At 37.3% G+C, this 23,107-nt stretch overlaps 1 protein-coding gene across 1 annotated transcript in view; it reads right to left on the bottom strand.

The window, feature by feature from the left end:
- Positions 1 to 22,859, bottom strand: part of SYTL5 (synaptotagmin like 5) — a gene marked incomplete at both ends in the record, with an annotated part of 44,760 nt that extends 21,901 nt beyond the window's left edge. The window contains 6 exons of the mRNA XM_079549805.1: positions 316 to 472; positions 3,972 to 4,097; positions 5,915 to 6,041; positions 7,173 to 7,285; positions 15,210 to 15,425; positions 22,741 to 22,859. Of these exons, the coding sequence (XP_079405931.1) occupies positions 316 to 472; positions 3,972 to 4,097; positions 5,915 to 6,041; positions 7,173 to 7,285; positions 15,210 to 15,425; positions 22,741 to 22,859 (858 nt within the window). The remainder of the gene's footprint in view (positions 1 to 315; positions 473 to 3,971; positions 4,098 to 5,914; positions 6,042 to 7,172; positions 7,286 to 15,209; positions 15,426 to 22,740) is intronic.
- Between the last annotated feature and the right edge of the window lie 248 nt (positions 22,860 to 23,107).

Genomic DNA, 23,107 nt, shown 5'->3' with positions numbered 1-23,107 from the left:
CAAAAACATGTACACTCATCCCTTGTGCTTCCCACTTCAAAATCTGTAAGTCATTAAGCAATTCTGGATATCAGCAGCAATTTTTAGACAGAAAAATGCCTGCCAAACCAAAAACTGCATCACTGATAGAGCACGACAAATCTTGCTCTAGTAGAGACCTTCATTGGTCCCAGCAGAATTATAGAAGAGACAAAATCTTCTCCACCGGGCTCGTCCTTCCTGAGCTACAAATTGATCTAACAGAGCAGACACCAGCCAAGCTGTCCTGCTCGGCGCCAGCTCCATTTGGTGTCAGCTCTACATCAGGGAACTTACCCTGCTATAATCTGCAGTCATGCTGCATGTGCTCAGCGCCGGCGACCTCAGGAGGGAAGATATGGAAGCACTGCTTCTGTTTGCAGGGCCCATGGCCCCTCTTAGATGGCCTGCAGCTGCTTCAGTATCGCTGCTGTTCAGGGAAAGAGTGCTTCCTCTGGGAAGGAGATAAGAGTAAAAAAGCGTTACTGCTTCCAGCAAACCACAGAATAAAATATCACTGATAACAGTTTATTAGAATTACATTGCTCTGGATGAACCGTGTCATCCGCTGGAAGGAAACGGTCACCTGGAAAGACAAACATAAGCTGGGGTGAACCAATTACGTCACGCCTATACCTGTTTTCAGCATCTCTGCCACAAGCGTGAATAGCCCACACAGGCGCCTCTTCTCCAGTTGCTGCATTGCCACATGTTCATGTGACAGTACACGAGCATCTCAGCAGAAGGTGTGAGGCCTCCAGTGGGACTTCCCATACAGGGAATGAGCTGCTCCTCATTTTGAAGAAAAATTACCAGGATCTGACAGTTCTGATCACTTCTGTCAGCACTATCCCCAGGAACTCTAAAATCCTCAGCTGTGCACTCTCCTTCCTCTCCAGAAAAACAATTATCCTCTCTCCTGCTAGAAGAGCACCATCCTATTTATATAATGACAATGACTTGTGACCCCAGCTGGCAGATCATTTCAACCAGACTGAAAAGTGACAAAAAATAGCCTGTGGTCACCATGCCCAATTGCTATCTAATGCTGCAGCAGACAAGAGGGACATTTTCTATTAGAAAATATTGATCAGTCCATGTGTTACAGTGCTAGGAAGGGTAAGCCGTTGTACTTTTTATTTTTATCACTTTTTAACTCTTGAAAGAATGAAAATGATTTTAAAATTTATTTTAATGTTTCCAGCCTAAGTCCTATTTCCATTTGAAATTTGATTAGAAGCAAAAATCCAAGTTCCTGACTCATCCGTTCTTCCCCCTTTCCCTGCAAACATCAGTTCAGATATTTTCATTTTCCTTCATAACCTAGGGAACTGTAACAGAGTCTTGCCAGACAGTAACAGTTCTGTACACAGTCCTACTTACTATTTCAAACAATTACTGATAAACAGCAATTGATGCAAGCACCACAGCCTTTTTCATGCAGAAAACGCAGCACCAAAGGACAGAGGTAATGCGATTTTGCTGGAGAAAATGATTTTGGAACTTAAAGCGTGTTTTCAGCTTGCTTAACCATTATTTTAGATCTGCAAGCATCTTCATTGTGCACACATCTGAATTTCACCTTCACTTCAGTTTGTCATACCACATTAGGGTAACAGCAGTAAAAGTCTTCTCTACAATAACAAAAATTTGTATCAGAACTACTGCTGAACTGAGAACAAATGCTCAGTTCCTGTCTACCCTAAGCAGGGAACACAGATCACATTTGTAGAGTTATCAAAAACAAAGAATAGAGAGGAAAACTCCAAAAACCAGGATTGTCTACTAATGTTACATAAGAATATTTTGTCCATTACTGGTCATACAGTAACCTTTTAAACAATTATCATTCCGTTTCTTATATCAACAAGAGTAGATTATTCATAATAAACTCACTCTCACCTACGTGCACTTCATATAATCGCACTACTACTTTTTAATCTGATGAATCAGTGATCAACAAACCCTAAAAAATGTGGTCTGGTTGAATTTTAGTCCTATCTGCTCACATAAAGAAGTGCTTTTGGTGCCATGAAGTCAGAAAATCAAAGCACCTGGCTGTCATCTGTATTTTGTCAAAGCTCTTGTATTTCATTGCACACTTAATTTCTAAACCTGCCAACCATGGTCAGTTGTCAAACTGCACTGAGTAATATCAATAAAAAATAAAATTTGATTTTTATTCTGTCACACCACTTTTGATAGATTGCTTTAACTTTGTGTTACGAAAGCTCCTGTTACAGAATTTTTCCTCACTCTGTAAACTAATGTAAAACAACAGAAGCATTCCAAAGTCACACAAGACTGGGATAACAAAGATTTCAAAATGTGTTATGAGAGATTCTGTAATCATCAGTCAGAATGAGCACTTGCACACCAGATCATAGAATGGCTTGGGGTGGAAGAATCATCAAGTTCCAACCCCCTACCGTATGCAGGACCCAAAACCTCCATATCTAATACTAGACCAGGCTGCCCAGGTCCCCATCCAACCTGGCCTTGAACACCTCTAGGGACGGGGCATCCACAACCTCTCTGGGCAGCCTGTGCCAGCAGCTCATCACTCTCTCTATGAAGAACTTCCCTCTGAAATCTAATCTAAACCTTCCCTCCTTGAGCTTAAAACCATTCCCTCTTGTCCTATCACTATCTACCCTTGTAAAAAGTTGATTCCCCTCCAGTTTGTAATCCCCTTTTGAATACTGGAAGGTCATCTTCAGACCTTTGTGCTTATTTCAGCCTGCTTTTAGAGAGAGGCCCAACTTTTTTTATACCTATATTATGTAGACAACAATGAAAGAAGTTGTTACAAGGTGACAATACTATGCATTTCCACATGCTAGACAAGACCTCAATAAGATGGGGTAGCGTTTGCACAGATGAGTCTAAAATTCCTACACTATTCATCTAAGGAGTATCCTGATGCTGCAAATTCAGTTTGTTCAGCTGCAGTAACAGTAAACATTTCTGCAGCAGTAGAAATAAACCAGTGCAAGAGATGAAATCCTGGCCCAGGCCATCCCGTTTCTCATCTCAGTACAGCTTTTCTTAAATCAAAATAGTCAGAAAGAACTTTCATTCTTTCTCAATCTCCCTGTTGGTAGGTGAAATACTCAGAGTTTTGACAATGCCGCTAAAAGATGGGACAACTACAAAAATAAAAAATATGCAGGAAAATCTAGGGCAGCAACAGTGACACAACATGCTATTGTATTCCTTTAATTTGAAACAGCGATAGAGGGTAGCCTGGGAAAGTTTGTTGTTATTTTTAATAAGTACTACTCAGTTCTATAAGGTAACAATGGATAAACTACAACAAACATTCTTGAAAATCTGTATAAGTCAGGAATTTTCATTCCTCTACAGAAACCCATATTATCAAATTTCCAATGTGTGTAAAACATATGGGTATTCAGTATAGATTACCAAGTGAACAAGAAAAATAAAGAAGTTGTTTGTTTACTTGATTTTGGAGGTGAGATAAGAAGAATACTGCATGCGGCATTTTATAATACTATCAGAACAGGCAATAACAAAGATTTTCTAAGTCCCAAAGAATTATAAATGGAACTCTAATAGAAATAACTGGAACATAATATTGGAAAGAGAAGGATAAAACAGATCCTTTGAAAGAAAAAGTTATAAATTATAATGAATTAACATGTCATTACAAAAGTAAAATTTTGGGAAAAAGGTCCTCAGTTCTGCAACGTGAACACAACTTGTTGGATTAAAAGCCAGAAAAGAAAAACCAATGCACTGACAGCAATCACCACCTAAACATAAGGGAGAAAAAAAGAGATGGACAGAGTAATTTTTATTTAGTTAGTTGTTAAAACAGAAGCTCTCCTTCTCAGACTGTGCTCACTCAGGGCAATCGAAGACAATCCAATTCTGTGGACTGGCACATACGTCAATTTCAGCACAAACTGCAACAGATTTCTGCCACTCACCTCTCAGAACAAGGCGTTGACTTGTTACTGTGTAGGCTTTGGCGTTCAGCTTCACAGCCTATGCGCCTTCCACCTTCATCTTTTGCAATTGTAATTTCTCCTTTGGTAGCTGCCCTGATCATCTTCCTGATGAAAACAGGAAATTTAAAAAAAAAAAAAAAATGTTGTAAAAGTTGCAATATCTTTCCCAGAAACAGCAAACTGGCTGAAATACCACAAAGTGCACATTCTATTCATGTCTGAGCTATGGACAACTTGGGATATAATTGTCAACAAAGTTCCAAATCTGAATTTCAAGCTGATTCTAGGAACAAAAGCAGCATCATATTTACAATAAGCTACTTTAAGACACAGAACTTCAAAATACCACAGAATCACAGAATAAAAGGTTAACTACTTGTTATGAACTAATAGTGCCTCATGAAATCCTCAGAATTTTACAGTAGATACACAGCAAAGAGTTTTTGATCAAGTACATGTATTTTCTTGTAGGAAATTACACCAAGTGTATTTTCTCTTTGCAGTTTCTATACTTGTACATAGCAATACCTCAGACTTTCTGAAAATACACCACCACCTCCTTGTCTTACCTCACCCTGCAGTACTTGGTTTAAAAAGATGAAATGAAATTACATGTAACTGAATAGTCACAGTATACTTTACAGACATACAAGCAAGAGTGTAAAAGGTTTCCCATTATGCTAAGTTTAAGGAGTTGGCCCCAAAATGTCTTTGCTAAAGCAAATGCACTCTTGAAATATATGAACATGAAACCTGAGTGAGGAAAAAGGAGCAAGGAAGAAAGAGGAGAAGTAATGAATTACTCCTAAGAGAAGCGGCCTATTTCTTGTGGAGATAAATTTATGGGGAATGTCACCATTGGAAGATGTTCCAAACCACAAACTGAAAAATGCTGAAAACTACTTAAAAAAAAAAAAAAAAAAAAGAAAAGAAAATGAAAAAAAAAACCAACCAAAACAATCTGTTTCTCATGAGTAAACGTTCAATGGATTTAAGTAAAAGAGGATCCGAAAACTAAATTTTAAGGTGCTCTCCCTATAGCTACCAATCAGCACAGTTTAGAGCAACGTATAGGTTCCCCTACAATAAATTCCCTGAGCTGGTTTCTTCTTCACCTTCATTTGAGAAGCCAGAGATGTTCTGATGCTCTTTTCACCATTACTAAACAGAGAAAAATGCTTCACATTTTCTGATTGACTGGAGGAAGGAACTCCATACCCACTACTCCTCAACAGTCAAGGTGTAGAAAGCCATCTACCCACCCTACGGTTGGGATCCACAGCTCTACCCATGACATGAACATTCATCCAATTTTATTCCCATTCATTGAACTTTCTCAAGTTATCTTTGAAAATCACACATGCAACCATATATTCAATGCATCTGTCCATGTCCCCTGAGAATGAGCGAGCACTTCTCTAAGGCCATGGCCTAAGTGGGGTTATACACTTCACAGGCTGTAAAATGACCACCATCACATCTCTTTATTCACTGTCACAACACAAAAAAAAAAAAAAAAGGAGCACTGCTTGGTTGTTAGACTAAATTTGCACAGCTAGAAGCCAAAGGAAAACATGACTTGTAAATGGGAGCAATGAGTATATGTAGAAAACAGGCCTTTCTTGAATTTGCTTTCTCAGCAAATGTCTTTAGAGACCCTCTGCTATTTCAAATATAAATAGGAATAATCCAGCAGTTAAATTGCTTTTTTTTCCTGCTATGTTTATAGCTGAAGGATAATTACAGCTGTATTTCCTTGGAGACGGCAGTCTAATTATAGGAAGCAGCTTTCAATTGAAGAGTCTTTCTAACTCTGGAAAATTTGGGGCTGATGTGAACTGTTGGAGAGTCTCAAAAGACAATCCATTTGACCGCATGCAGCTGTTATGAGATTTTCACTTTCTAAAAAGAAAAGGCTTTACCCTATCTTTCTAGGTTTGCCAAAGATTGATTTATGTCCAGTTAGGGAGGAGGGTGATATTTCTTTTTCTTCATTCTCTTGGTGTTGATCTTTGAACGTTCTTTCTCCAGCCTTACTGGAAATTGTATCTACAGTGAAGGGGAACGAAAAAACAACAACAACAAAAATCAATATTTAAACACGTAAAGGCAGCAAACATTAAACAATCTGCAAAAATAGGTTTTCAATGTTTCAGTATTAAATGAAACCACATGATAAAATATCATATGAAAACAGCTGGGAGGGCTCGTTAGTTTTGCTGTTTAATAAAGGAAAAATAAAGTTCAAGTAGTTTGAAATGTTTCTTCCTCCCAGCTTTACTGTTGAACTATGTTTCTGAATTCATCACTGACACTACAGTTAATAATCAAAGGACTTGAAACATAATTTTGCAGTGTAGCGCATTTTCTGTGTTGCATGAAATAATGTTTTCTTAATTAAAATGCATGCTCATTTGGGAGCAGATGGCAGAAAAAATGGCTCATTTTTTCAAATGTGTCTATCAAATATAAATATATAGTAAAAAAAAAGTCACACAATATGAAAATATATAAAAAAAAAAAAAAAAAAAAAAGAACACCAGAAACATTAGATACATCAGTCCAACAATTTCTGAAGCATGCTGGTATTGGAAAGATCAGAAGATCAGCATTTTGCTAAGCAGTATATTTGCACCTGAGATTCTTGCAATAGCAGTAAACCAGACCTTCCCCTACAACCTGCCAGTAAGTACCACATTAGTACTGAAAGACATGAATGCCACCTCTGAAAAGAGACTATACTTAAGTACCAATTTCTGTGATCAGAGTGAAATAATTATGAGAAGAGCGAAGCATAAGGATTCAGGCTGAACTCCTATTTCTTAATCCAGTGGTACCAGCAAGGTAGTACAGCAGCTCACAAACAGCACGTGCTTGCTCTGCTCAATCAGGACAGCAGAATGCTTTCTTTACGTAAGCATGCGGGTGCAATTTATTGGAGGTACCTGAACCAAAGGTACCTCTCCAATCTCACCTGACTTTCCAAAATGGAAATCATGGATCGTGCGTTTCACATATTACCATCACAAATAAGAGAGACAAAAATGAATAATGGCTGATTATTGATCACGCTTACATCTTCTACAGTGAAGAATGAAATACAACACAGGTAAAACACCCCGGGAAAATGATTTGAACGTATTAAGTGTATGCAGCAAATCCCTGTGTTGAGGTCCCTACCTGGGGACTTGCGCAGGATGGACTGTCTGACAACATCGGTTCCGAGATTTGATTGTTTGAAGCGCTTTGCTCTCTCTTCAAAGAACCATTCTCCTGTCACTATCCTTAGTTGTCTGTATGGGAAGAAGACAAAAAGCCACTAAATGCAGTCTTTCCACATGTCAGGACTGTTACAAATTACCCATATGTGTGTTCAGAGTTCAGACAGAACTTGTGGCTTTGCTATTGTTTTGGATAATGCTGTCTTTTCTGGAGGTAACTGGAAAGATTTCAAATCCTTCTGCTTATACTCACAAAAACAAAGCCTGCATCATTGCTGTTTTCCTTTGGTAAGTTTTTAATGCGAATTGCCAGGTGTCTTTGAACAGGTTTCATTATATTAAAGCATCACCACTTTTGTTGCCCTACCACGTACAGTTGATGGCAAAAAGCCACTAATCACAAATATTCCAAATGGATGAATAAATAAATATATAAAATCACTCAAAAAATGATTCAGTTCCAGACACATTCCTAATTACTTTATGTCCAGTAAGAAAACTTGCTAACCTATTCCAGAAAAGAAATAATTTAGCCTTCCTGGCATGAAAATTCCAAATCCAAAACATGCACACAAATGAGGTAGCAGAAGATCACTGCCTTACCTCGTTGTTGCATATTTCTAATGTCAAAATCATGTATTTTGTATGCACAGTAAGTCACTATGCAAGGTGTTAAATAAAATCTCTGCATTTCCACTCAGAAATGTTAAATTACTTTTTTTTTTTAAGATACGAATATTAGAGTCACTGTATTAGAACCTATATGCCAGTTTTTTCCAAACATATATTTTCACAATTCATTTACAGCATGCACTTCCCTGTGCAGTTATTTTTATGTCAAGGTTTACAGCAAGTTTAGTGCTTTGTATCACATTGTAAAACTGTCATACACTGAACTATACCAGTGCATTCTACTACAACATAAATGATATATTAGATGGTCTACGTGGTTCACTTATTTTTCCCTCAGCTACTCCTAGGTTTGACACAAAACTCCCCAAGTGTCATTTTCCCCTTGGATACAGGCTTCATTTATGGTCTGGGTAGAGGTAGGAGGTCCTCCCCTGACATCCACCTTCTGGAAACCATCTGTAGTCAGCTATTCTGAGAGTACTTGGAGCAAGTATAGAGGCCTCAACCTTTACATTGGACCTTTATCCTTAATATCGACATCACTTTTGTCTTGGCTTCCCAGCCTCTGGTAGCACTCGTTTGTGAAAGTGTCCATACCTAACAGATTCTATAAAAATATCACATTTTAATGAAATAAGTGGGAAAAATAAAAAGCTCTGTACTTTTTAGCACACTAATACAGGATGAGACATGTGCAAATGTATTTTTTATGTATGCTGAACAATTCGTAGGAAGGCTAATGTTCATATAATATTAATCATTCATGCACTGCAGGAATATCTACAAAAATAATTCTTGTTCTACATGAATGAAAATGATTTCAGATTATATGCCAAAGTTTCTGACTTGAGGTTTGAATTTCATAATTGCACTTGACATTCCGAAACAAAAATTGAAACCTAATCATCTTACAATGACATTATTTTCATGCACATATAATTATGACAAAGGCAGGCTGTCTTTCCTACTAAAATAGCACATTTTTCTTCTATTTTTGATACCGAATCTAAATTAACCATTTCCAACTAGATAATTGTTCCAGTGGGAAGAGAATCAAGATCACATACACAGCATTACATCAAATCAGTTCTCCCAGGTTTGTTCTCAGTTGTTTTTGAAATGGATTCAGGTTCCATCACTGCTGCAATCATGGTACACATAGGTATTTTCTTTCCTTCATCAGTTAGCTACACACAGCTACATACAAACTTACAAAAATGTGTTTTACAAAAAAATGTTTAGCCTGGCCTTCCTGGATATGTGACAGATGTTAAAACCAGTACCTTTAGAAAGAAGGAAACTGGAGTTATAAATTTTAACAGTAGCAATTGTTGTTGACTGCATTTCCCTATTCTCAAAATACGTAGGAAAATTTTAAAGAAAATCATGTTCAAGTAGCTACATTTAGAACAAAACACTATAGGTACTGCATAAACTCCTCAGTGTGTTTTAATTAGTGAGCCTGATAATTACATACATGTGTGAGAGGGAGTATTCATGCTTCTTCCTCTCTAATCTCCCAATAAACACAGTAGCTTCATTAACACATTGCTCAGCTTCCAAACAATACAACCTGTAGCCTGTCCCTACCAACAACTCAGCTTGTTATTTTCCACTCTCATTTTTGGAAGACACTTCATTGTTAAATTCCACTTAAGATGGAAATTACCAATTTTTACTTTTTCTGTGAGAAAAAAAAAAAAACAAAAACAGAAAAACACCACTACCAAGTATCTCACTTCCTCTTTGGGAAGTAAAATTGGAAAACAACAGCAGGACCAAAAGCTGGATAAAGTGTAGCCTATAGATAAATAACCAAAACATACACACCCACCTTTGCATGCATTCAATTGCACAGAATACTTTCTACAGCATAAATTAATTTCAGAGTATTTTTTATATGCTGTGAGGCTACTAAATAGAAAATTATGATTCTATTAAAAGAAGACAAACGTACATGGAAGTTGGTATGGAGGGAAATCTGATGAACATTTTTATTCTAAAGCATTTGAAGTATCTATTCTCAAGATCCTAATGTGAGTAACTGTCACAATGATACTGAGTTTTCATGACACTTTGAGACAATATAATTATTGCACAGATGAAGATAGGTCTCCCAGCACTGCTTAATTCAATTGTAATAACCTGGGCCACCTAGGTATTTCATCTTGCTGACGAATTCAAAAATAAAGTCCCCGTTCATATACATCTAAACATAACCACGATGAAGAACACAGCATTAAGATGAAAAACTAGAAGACTGCTTGAAGAATGTGATTTTAAATTAAATGACAAATTTAATCACATTTTAAGATGATACAGGAAAAATGTGACCTAGATGGAAAGTGTCTCTTCTAGCACCTGTGTTTGATAGGTGCTGATGACTCAGCTGTTCCTCATATGCAAGGAACGGAGCAAAAAACTTTCTCTTTCACCAAGTGCACTGCTACACAAAGGCTCGTTTTATCTCATTAAACACTATAACATCTCATCTCATTAATAAAGACTATCTTATTCTCTACCCTCAGTGACAACAGACCACAGAATCTGGGAGAAGACTTGGCTCTAGCTCTTCTTGACCTTTGAATAATTAATCTTGCAACCTTATATCCTATCTGGTAATAACTCTGATAACAGAAAAAAAACAAGTTACTTTCTCCTTAAGGACATACAAATGGAGTATCCTTCCTCTGTAACTAAAAACTGCAAGGTAGTTTATGTATAAATCTCAGTCTGTTATTCTTAAAAATTCTAACAAATATCTCTCACTTTTTACATCCAAATTTCTTTCCTCAAATTCACTAAAGCTCTCTCTGAAAGTGGTTTAGAATGTAATTAATGATTTGTAATGAGCTTCTTCATCACCACCTGACCTCAGTGAAATAGTATTAAAAGGTACTAAAGATTATTTGGAGGCACTGAAGAGATTAAGTCAGACTTGCTTACTGCCACATGAAGACACTCTGGTGGACAGAAAAACAACAAGATAGATTTTATTATTAAGCAAACGGTACCTCATCCTTTCAGCTACCATTATGCTACCATACAAGTGTTTAATTTGTTCAGAAAACAATACTGGGTTTTACTAAAGGAGTATCTTGAGATAAACTGACCTTCAAATCAATCAACACACTTACAAATTGGCCCTTTTTTTTCTCATTTTTATTAATTTTTGTATTTCTGTAGCTGCACACAAACTCACTCTAAATATTAATGCTATTCATCGATGCTATTTCATCAAAGGCTATAGGACAGAAGTCCCAAACTCCTGTTCATGAGTGGATAGGCTGGACTCAAGAAACAAGAAAGGGTCAAAATGCATTAAAAGAAGCAATAGACCAAGGCTGGCTGATATTATCAACATTCTCTTTCGGTGCCCTAAGATGTCTTTTGTTTCAGCAACTATTTTGTATTATTATTTGTGTAGTTCAGGTGATTTATCCAACACATTTTGCGGTACTTAAACATCTCTTTTGCTAAACACAGTAGATTCTCAGTATACAAATTTCTTCACTGACACCATGTGTATTGCAGCAGACTTTTCAAGAAAGACTTACTTTTGAATGTGTTCCCTCAGATAAGCAAGATTATTATTATATAGTATACCATGCTGTTTACTGCCACTACCATTACATTAAGCAGTAGTTAATAGACATTCTTGTGGACTATCCTGGCAGAGCAACCAATAATTAGTATCACAACAAAACCAAAGAGAGTTCATGAAGGCCAAGAATCCATCCCTGTCTTTTAAGAGACTTACAGAGTGTACAACATACAGCTGTTACAGTAGGTGCTAGTGTCTATACCAGTGTTGTCTTATACCTCTTTCATGAAGGTTGGTAAAAGAAAATAAGCGTAAAGAAAAAGGAAAAATTGCTAGGTTTTTCTAAGTCACTAGCATGGTTAAACAACTCAGTTTAATGGACTCAAACACTGTATGAAGATCAGTGCCATGTAACTTAAAGTTTTTTCTCCTTCTATCTTGTGTTCTTATTCATGCAGCATAACTGTCTCTCTTGGCACTGGTTTCTCATTTTTCTTGTCCTTGCCTTCAGCCTTTCAATCTTGTCAAAGCCTCCCTTTCTATTAACTTCCTAAATGTAATTCAGAAAGCCTAATAATCCTAATTTTCCCTGCCTTTCTCATTTAAGTAAAACAGAAGAGAGCAAAAACGAAAGAATTTAAAAGTAGAATTATGCATAGAGATTGGATTTAACTGAAATACCCATCTGCATCACCTCTACATTATCCACGTAGAAGATAATGTGTTTTCTTAGCAGCATAGCAATCATTTTACAGATCATTAACTGCCATTATAGTCTTACAAAAACAACATATAAAAACAAAAAGGACTAAGATTTGAATTTAGTAAAAATACATAATGCTAGGGTTGTCAAGGCTTTAAACTTATACCATGCTTTGTAGTAACTTACATGCAAGCTTCAGCTGGAGTTGATATTCAAGATGATTGCTAGGGCCATTGCTTGGCATGCAGAATGCAACACAACCACATACATTTTGAGAGGTGGCCACATTCACCTTTCAGTCACAAAACAGAACCAACTACTGACGCCATCATTCCTGAGACAGGTTTGTGTAGCCTGTTTTTAAAACAAGATTCTGCGTCCTCTCCCGATTATATGAATAGCTTTTTCATACCACCTACCCCAAATCTTTTCACTGCAATTCAAGAATCACATTACTTCCATCCAAAGTCAGTATGTAGAACAGCTTGTACACATCCACAATGCAGTTGCCTTTTGTAGATTCTAAATTCAGTTATTTCAACTTCTCTCTTGCCTAGGCCAAACGTTTCTGTCTCCCTCCATTACCCTGGACACACCATGTTCTAGGCTCATTATCACTATTTTCCGCTCAACCCTCCCCAGTTGACCAATTTATAGCATCCTATACAAAATGAGGCAGAGTACTCTATACAAAAAATGACAGTAACATGTATTTCATAGGCCAAACTTCTGTTTGCACATCCTGAGTGATGCCGGACTTATCCGCAGCTGCAAAAAACTGTTGATTTATGTGACTCATGTTCAGCTTTTCGTTCAATGCAATATACAAGTCCTTTCCTAAGGACCAACTGCTTAAGCTTTTTTTCTCACTCTGTGTTTTATTTTCTTTTATTATCTATATACCTGGCATGAGATTAAGAAACAACGGTTCAAATGTTGGTCCGACCAAGTTATCACAAATCTTAATTAGGGAAATTGGGAAGGGGAGGACGAACACTATTATGAATTAGGGTAATGAGAAAGGGAAGGAGAGCAATAGAAAAGAGAGAAAAGAAGAAGCAAGGAGTCTTTATAGGAAGCAAGAGGGAGATAGTCACCACCATGGATCCAGTGAGGTTCGTAGTTCAGTGATTGGTAGTGGTGGGTCATCAGGTATTGTTCTGTTGATGATGACAATTGCAACAACTGGAGATGATGGCCCCTTTTCAATCGTTCCAAAGTGGTCGAGTCAGCTGTCTTTGGAGTGACAGCTCAAACCTAAGGTGGTTGAGTTAGTTCTTCTTGAAGTGGCAGCTTCTGGCTTTGGGATCTCAGCGGAAACTCCTTTGTTCCTATCTTCCTAGCCTTGCCAACAGATAAGAGGGAGCAGGGAGGCGTCAACTTGTATCTTGCCTTCACAGGATACAATGGTATCATCCCCCAGCCTCCCATAACAAACGAGTTATTCGATCACAGGCTAGATCTTCCGCCAGTAAACTGTCCTGAGCACTATCTTCCAAAGGCAAACAGCTGAAATTGTCTGCACAGTGATGTTGATTGCCACACAACAACACCCATCACTCATCTTCTAGACAAGTCAGTCTTATCACAAGAAATAATTCAGGAAGCAAGCTTCGAGCCAAAAAAAAAAACAAAGAGGGATTCTCACACCCAGGCCTGTCCTTCAACATATCTGCAACACCCCTCCGTGTCATGTCACCAGCAAGTAAAACTGGCAAACTCATCTGCTGCACCAAGTCCCAAACTAAAGCACTGAACAGTAAAAATCCAGTGAATACTCTGCTCTAAACCACTGTTTTCTTTGACAATGAAATGCCAGCAACTACTCTGACAAGAGAGCTTTGTAGTTCTCCAGGCACATCTGCAATTACGCTGACAGAGTTTATTCCAGAGCACAGTCTCCCTTCTTTATAAACTCACAGGAACAGTATGATAGGAGCTATCAAAAGGTTCACTGAAGTCAAGTTACAAGACATCTATGCATCCTCTTCTCTCCATGAGATCTGCCACCCTTTCAAAGGAAGAAATTAAAGTTTATGACATTATTTGTTCTTGAGCCAGCTCTTACTCATCATCATCGACGGCTCTTCTTAGTTCTGAAATGGTACTGTGATCATTTGTTTCAGTATTTGTAGAGAAAATAAAGGTAATCTGACAGGGCCAACAAATTCTGTGTTCTTCCTTCATTTATTTTTACAAAGCAGACCTAGTGTTTGGTATTCTCCTCTCTGTCATCTCACCTAGACCTCATAATGACAAAATCTGAAAGGCACAGAATTCAGATCACCTCAGAAATTGGCTGTAGACTACAAGGAGATCAGCCATGCCTCTAACAGTTTAACATTTCATAAAATCAAGTGCTTGAACGTGACTCATCTTAGAAGAGGTGAAATGATATCCTCTGGATGCATCTGCACCAAAGCAGAGCTTATAGCATTTGGCTAAAAATTTAGACATTAGCTTTTTAAAGCTGAAGTCAGGAGACACAAACCTTAAACTCTGCCCTGCTCCATTAGTTTTTCATTAACTGTCTAGGTAGCCAAAGTCTGACATAACTACCATTTTGGGTTCTCTTTTTGATACAATTTAGAAAAAAATCTCTATTTCCTGATCTGTAAAAACCAAACGGGAACAAAAAAACACCAACCAACAAACCTGCAACAACAACAGAAGAACAAGCCCAACTCCCCTCTATGAAATAATGAGAAACTCCCTCTAAGAAATTACCAATTTTTACCCTTGTATCATGTCTTTTCCTTAGATATGCAATTTCCTTACTGACGTGCGAGCTGAGGTGTAAAAACATTAAGGTATTTAACCAAGTTCTATTGCACCATGTAACTTTCCTTCAAGGTTATCTTACTAAGACCAGCTACAAAATTCCATATTTCTAAACTAATCCAGGGAAATGCTCCTCCAAGTATATATTAAATAAGTGATTTTGAACATACAACACTGGAAAACAGTGCAGCAAATAAAAACACCAGAAAAGCTTCCATTGTATAACTGCTATGCACATGCTCTTGTGCTAAGAAGAGATAAAACAGTGACACCAGCATACAATTACCTACAGAGAGGTAATCTCTACATGTATTTACGAAAGCTGCGTGACTTACGCAATCTTGGCACACACGGAGCACTTCCACTGCCCATCAGTTCCCACTGCACGACACTTATTGCAGACTCGAAGTTTGCAGGTCTGGCACTGGTCTCCTCTGTCAAAGATAAAGCCCAGGCCTTTCTGACAGCGAAAGCAGACCCTGCTGTTGTCCTGTTGGCAGTATTGGCTTCCACCTTTCCTTTTCACTTCCAGAAGCTCATTTTTCAACTTCCTAGAAAGAAGAAAATAAAAGCCTTTAATTTACGACTGATTTCTGAGTGTTATTTGGATAAAATTTTTGGAGATCAATAGTATGCCCATACATACAAATAAGGTCATGAAAAATGTGCTCCATATATTAATTGTACTTTTGACACACATATGACAAAGAAGAATAAATCTGTCTTCCAACTTCTCAGATGAGCAATCAAGAAGAAAGTATGCAGTCTGGTGGTAGATCAGTATACATGACTGCAGGCAGCTAAACAGTTCTGGACTGCTGTCAAACTATCTTCGCTTGTACGTTATCAATAATTCAAGTCATGCTGAGACCAGGTTGAATGCAGCTCAAAACTGAGATTTTTTCCGTGGCTCCAGGTTAGGAAAAGAAAATCTTTCCAGTAACTAGTGAGCATTTGAGACTGTGTCATGGTAGAGTTTGCCACAAATACAAATGCAGTTCTGCAATGGCTACTCAAAAATTCTTAGATCTTTAGAAACAAAACCAACTAACCATAGAGCTGCCTGTTCTGTGCCCCTTGTTCCTCAGGAATGAAGATCATCCATTTATGAAAGGATTTCTGATGGTTGTTTATTCTGATACGCTTATACTGTGCATACAATTGATTTCATCAAAGATTAGTAAGAAACTAACGGACAGTTTGAGGTTTTGGATGGCTAACCAAATGATATTATAGCATAACACCATCTTTTTTCTTTCTTTTTTTCTGTTCCTCCTTAAAGGAGGATATTGGTTTAAATAACATAACTTTCACATTACCAGCTCCACCATCGACTCTGCAGGATAAAAATATTTGCATTTAAAGACCTAATTTAAAAACAGCAATTTCGTGGGTGCATGAGTTAAGTCCTTAAGAGAAAAGAACCATATGAAAAGTGCAACTACTACTACAACAGCAAAAAAGGAACTTATCTGATAGTAACAAACACATTTGTATCTTAAGACAATAAAAAACAAACAGTTAGGAGGGAGCAGGTGACTCATCTGAAAAAAAAAAATACACCATTGTAACAACCTCTAAACAACCATAGCCTAGTAGTACCAGTTACACAGTATGGAAAATGGATAACAAGTGCACCATGCACCTAAACTGATTTATCAACATCTTTCATCCCTCAGTACAGGAACCAGCTGTATTGCAAACATCAAATTTTGCTACTCTAACATTTGAGTTCTCCTTAATTTTAAGGCAATCTAATGAATCACGCAGTTAGACAATTTTAATCACAAGTATTAAATAAGAATTTGTCTTTATCGATCTCCTATTAATATTAAAGAGAAGATAAAGTCCAGAAGTCAAATTAATAAGCTGCTGGAGAAAGAATCCTGTAATACACCGAGATTTCTAAGTCATTTATTATGATAGCATTTGACAGAAAATATTATTAAGAAGAAAACTGTTACAGGCAAGGATAATGGAATATTTTGTCACTCCTCTAACTGTGAATTCATATTAAGATCTCTCTTCTGTTTGACAAAATACTGCACATGCATTGGAGAGGAGCTTTGTTGTAACTAGTGCTTCAGCTAGGGCCTTTAATATCACATTAAGCACCAAGGACAACAAGAAAGACCAAAGCAAATCTAAGAAATTACCCTATATTAGGTCCATCATACATGTAAATATGAAAGTCTAGCACTCTGTAAAGATGAGATAAAACACGAAGGCAGCAAGAAATACAATTCTACAAGAGTAAAGCCAAGAAACAGTCAGTAGTCATAGCAGTAGGCACCATGCAGCACCTGCAAGAGGCACAAAACACCCCTGAAGGAGTCTCACCCTCCCCTACTGATAGCCTTGTGGCTTCAAGAATCACAGGCACTCAACTCATTCCTACACAAATGAAGCCACCAGAGAAGGAATATTTGCTAATCCTAGTAGACTTGCAAAGAAACAAAGAAGAGATCAGAAGCCTTAAGAGAGCCATAGCTTTCCTTAGCATGCTTTACCTTAAAGAACATGCATACCCCAAGTTTATAAAAATTGAACAGTTTTACTGCTTCAAGTTTAGTGCTACAGGGCAAGGAAAGCACACATCTTAACAGATACAAAGCACAGAATTCAAGTATCCTTAATTTTATTCTGCTGCTCTAAATCTTCCAGAGTTCAAACAGCTGTAAAAAAAATTCACTAGAAAACAAAAAAGTCTTCACTCATGTCTGACATGATACCTAGAAAGTAACAGTAACTGCTACTGTCAATCCACAAAAGGATGAGCTATCACCAACTTATATTGACATTTCCTCTCATTGTAAAAATCTAGCTACTTAAGCCCCTATTTTATAAGCATTTCACATTTTGCTTATGGAACAGATTTTTTATGATAAAAAATATCTTAGGAATATTTAACTATGGAGATACATTGGTGGCAATGAAAGGAAATAGAAAGACAGAGAGGGAATTTGCAAAGGAGAAGAGAATTGGAGTGATGAATAGCAGAATGGGGGACAGAACAGAGGAAAGGAGATGTGGAAACTGAGATCATATTGGGGATTAACATTCACACACTTCCACAAATCAATATTTTTCTGAGCAAGTTCTTTATCCTCTCATCTAACGACTATTACCAGGATTTAAAGAAACAAAACCATCCAAAACCTCAAATTATCTGTTGGTTTCTTACTTACCTTTGATGAAATCAATGTTTGCACAGTATAAGTGTATAAGAATAAAGTACCATCAGAAATCCTTTCATAAATGGAAGATCTTCATTCCTGAGGAACAACGGGGCACAGAACAGGCAGCTTTATCCTTAGAATATCCTCCTTAGCAGTAGGAGCTACTTCATCTTAAACAGTCTTCAGTTCAAAGAGTAACAACATATGACATGGAACTACCCAGTTTCCAAATGACACAGCCTCCACACAACCAACTTCCTTTCTTCCCATCTACAGAGGGATCAACAGTGTCCTTTAACACAAAACCTCCTTCCTTAAAATATTACTTATAGCCAGCGTTGCAAAAAACATACACCATATGCTACTATATACTAATTTGCAGTCATTTTGTGCCTATAAGTCCAAATATATAATCACCAGGTAAACCACATCTATTGTCACTCAAATTTAAACATTTGATCTACTGTTTGTCTTTAGTTACACGGTGTATCCATGCTAACAGATTCTCTTATACCATAATGGAGATAATACCTTAAATTGCTTCTGTGGATCTGTTCTGACTGCTCAAGAGATACCATTTTAATAAACGGAAGAGAGAGGAATGCTAACCTCCCCTGACAATAATCCATGCAATGCTTGTACTACTTTTGGCAACCTAAACACCGTGGGAACAATGAAGGTAATTACCCAACCAAGCCTTATTCTTGTAAGAAATTGGTATTTTCTTTAATTGTTTTCTCAGTTCAGCAATTATTACACCGGTTTCCTCTCTTCTAAAAGCCTGGCAACTACAACTCACAGCTTTTTTTTTGTAAACAAAGCTGTCTAGGAATACACTCAAGGTAAAAAAAGCAGTGTAAATTAGCAAGTAAGTGTGTCATGTGTTTGCTCTGTGACAGCATATTAATACCAAGGTGGAGAGTTAGCTCCAAATGCAAAGTGCTGTGACCATCAGACCCAGGGGCCTGTGTAACATCAGACCTGGAAGGAGGCAGCAGATCTGCTGCTGGAATAGAGACAAACCAACAAACAGATAAACTACAGCTTGTGCACAGATTCTTCTGATTTTGTTTTGATTTCATGAATTGTAATATCACACATCTACTGCACGAGGGCTGCTCAAAGTAATGCCTCCTGTTTTATTATGTTGGCCCACGACATCAGAAGCACGCATTGGTATAGCAGTAGAGGCTGAACCGTCCACCAATATTCCATTCCTTTTTGTTGCTGTGTGACAGATGGCAGCAGAGGAGCACTCTGACACAATGGTGTCTGACATGGAAGTGCAGATGAAGAAAAAGGCTGCAATTGAATTCCTCTATGCAAAAAGAAATGCCCTCACTGATGTTCATCAACACTAGTTGACTGTTGATGACAACCAAGCAGTGGATGTGAGCACAGCGAGGTGACGGGTGGTGTGTTTCAGCAGTGGCAATAGTGCAATCTTCACTAGTGCAGCATACGTACTCATGTTCATTGTTGGTGAAAACACATAGCTCAGCTCCTGGTGGTGATTATGTTGAAAAACAGCATTTTGTAGCTGAGAATGTGCTCTATTAAGCAGTGTTATTGCACTTTTCATCCTTGTAGTTTCCATGGAAGGAAACAGGAGGCATTGCTTTCACAGCAACCTATGTAACAAGGGTTTGCCTAAAACAGTCTTAGAAGAACAAAACTTCAAAAATAGTAGAAGAGTTGAAAAGAAATACATATCCCAGTTAAGAACAGTCAATTCAGATTGTATTGACTGACACATTCTGGATACAAATTTTTCCTAGCAATTCAAATGTATAATATAAAAAACAAAACAAAACAAAACAAAACAAAACAAAAAAAAAAAAAAAAACAAAAAACAAAAAACCAAAGAAAAACCTAACAAACATTTGCTCCCTCAGTATGATTAATTTCACTATTTTTACGTAGCTATTTTAGATCTATGTCACTGAATTATTTTACCCAAACAATCTTACCATTTGAAAACAATGATGGTTATTTGACTAAAAGCAAAGCAATACTAAAAGCATTATACAACGTTTAAGAAACAAAATGCTACTTTCACAATTAATCTGCAAGTTTAAATTTATATTCAAACAAAATTTTCAGTTACACAAAACACACAGATGTAAAGACACAACTAGAAATTAGCATCTATTAAAATGTGTTGGTTTTTTATACTATCAAAGCTAGAATGCAGAAAGAGCCCTTCCTGCCTTCTGTGTATTTCTCACATGTAAGTGAAACATTTACACATGATACAAAAATACAAGAACAACCACCTGCATTTCAGAACGCAAGTATGAGTAGTGACTGTGAATCTGACTCTTAACAATTTCATCCTTCTATGCCTACTGTTGCTTCCTCATTGAATCCAAAGACCCTCTCAAGTTATTATGGCTTCTGAAGACATAGAAACAGAAAGAAAATAAAGAAATAAACAAAACCCACCATTATTACCAACAGAGATTCAGAGTGGAGCAGACAGATAAACACTCTTCTGTATAGTGTTCAAGCAAGTATCTTGCCAGAATTAAAAATGCATTGAAAAAAGGATTTGTTCCTTTGAAGGTACTCCTATAAAATATGTAACAGATTGCACCAAATGGAATTCCACAGACAGCACATGTTCCTCTGAAGTACACTTATGAGCCATAATTAAAGATAACCCTGCCAAGTTGTATTCGAAAAGAAAAAACGATGACATTTCCAAGGAAGCAGTTACCAGCTTTGTATAGCTGTATATCTTGAAAGTCTTTTATGGACCATATTCCATCATTGTCAGACATAGTATGGTCTAATGACAGTACTTCAGAAATGCCTTGAATTTCAAGCCAACTGGTTAATACAGGTGCCAGAATTACATGTAGCATCACAACTTGAGTTAGCCTAACTAACACAGTATTTCAGATTAGCCATGTTTCTAAGGTGCTCTTTCCATCTGTACCAAAGCACTGATGAGTCTAATACTACCTCTCCCTTAATCAAACCACATCCTATGGAGCAGCTCTGGGTTCTCAGTAGATTTGACAAAGTGACTTTCAGTATCACAAAAAACAAAAACTAAAATAGGTAAGTAGGATTTTTTAAGACATCACTAAAACAAAGAAACAACAACAACAAAAAACAGAATGAGTTTTAACTTACGAATTACTGCCATGTCCTACATGAGACTGGGACACAACAGCAGAAGCAAAAAGTTATTTAGGGTGTTCGGGAAGCTAGTGATCTGCTTACTCTCCTGCACTTAATACCAAAGCCTTTGACAGATGACTATTGCACAGCTCACGTTTTAAGGCCACCACCTTCAAAAACTGAAGTACACTGAAATGCTTATCCTGTTACAAAATAGAACACAATGCCTGGAACAGACAGTGCTCCATCTGTTTTCTTGTGTTCTGTTTTCTGCTTCGTCTGATGAATGATGAAGAAGGTTAAACAATTAATTCGCCCACTCCACCACAAAGATTTACTCTGTTCTTTCCAGTCTTGTACTAGGAGAGAGATGCCAGCTTTAGCCCGCTCCATTTAGACGAGTAGGTATGTTCACTCTTCTAAAAGGGTTGCAAACCAAAAGGAGCATTGCATTTGGACTTGGTTATCTCAAGAGACAAAGCCTTCCAAAACCAGTGGGTAACTCTGCATGGATTCTCAAAATAATTTCATACAAAAGAAGCCTCAGGAAGTGCTGAATGTACATCTAAAATGCATTTTGACAAATCAAAGAGAAGAATAATGCAGCCTGGCCTAGGAGGACATGTACAGAAAGCAGCAAATGCTGGAAATATTCCCTTTGTAATCCATTGCACTTAGCAGCCTCATCAACACTGAGTGCTGCGTGTTGTCCACACTAAGCCTGTTTCTCAGAACCAACATTAGATAGAAAGACAGCAGAGAAGCAATTGGAAGCAGCAGCAACATACTGGAAACGTGTTTAAACCTTTAAGAGCTGATACTTTGCTGAAGTAACTGAAGTCACCCTTTGAACTATCTGGAACTCAAACTGCCTCCACACATTTTTCTCTCAACTTTTATTTCACCTTTTTTCCTCTGAAAAGAATACACAAACTCTATTCAACACTCTGAGTCTTTACTTCTCTCATTAGAGCGTTCTGAGCCACACCTTCAGTTTGATTCTTTTTTTATTAGTAAATCTAATAACTGAAGTAAATCCTAGGATTTTAAACGTAGTATGAAAATCAGCCAAGACAATGTGGCTGTACTTACAGAGCGAGCCATCAGACTTCATTACACCGTATTTCCACTACATGTTAAAGCTTTCTACATTATGAAGATCAAATGGCAGCTTTCCAAGCAGACTGCAGTTCTAAATGATATCAGTTTGAAATATGAATAAGCAATACATTGTAGATAAGTCTTATATGAAATGATCATTAAAACAAATTTACTGCAGTACTTCCCTGCACCAACAAATGGCCTCAGACTGAAGTTCAAGATTCACTTTCTTATTCTTTTGCTTTGAAGCAATGGATGCATCAAAATCTTCTATTCTTAAAGGGCCACACTAGCAAAAAAGATTTTTTTAAAAACACATTTTGATCTGTAACTAACTGTGCCATCTCACAACATTGATCCTTCTTCCAGAGCATTTGGGAAATCTTCTCTGAGGAACATATCAATACCCATATTACAGAATTATATATATATATATTTAAAATAATAGAAGTCTTACCTTATTCTTTTATCTTCAACTTTTTTCAGATACTCATCTCTCTTCAATACTCCCAGTATCATTTCCTTTTCATGTTCCAACAAAAACGACAGATTGATGATTTCCAGGTGCTTCGCCATGATTCCTCAGTGACACTTTCAGTGAGTGCTTTGTCTGATCAATTTTTCCAGTGAATTATCTGCACAGGTCCAAAGGCACTTCTCTGTCTGAATTACAAGATTCACAGTCAAGAGGTATTTCAAAAAATGCTCCTTTACGTTAACCAGGTATCAAGGTTGTATTGCTCTGCCTTCCAACTACATGAGACATAAAGGTTTCCTCTTTATTTCTTCCTCAAAAAAGCCATTCATTTTTCTGGCTGCTGAAT

The sequence above is a fragment of the Tetrao urogallus genome (genome assembly GCF_951394365.1).
Source record: "Tetrao urogallus genome assembly, chromosome: 1".
In the NCBI taxonomy this organism is placed as follows: domain Eukaryota; kingdom Metazoa; phylum Chordata; class Aves; order Galliformes; family Phasianidae; genus Tetrao; species Tetrao urogallus.
Note: the sequence above shows the minus strand (reverse complement) of the source record. Positions and strands in the feature narration are given on the sequence as shown.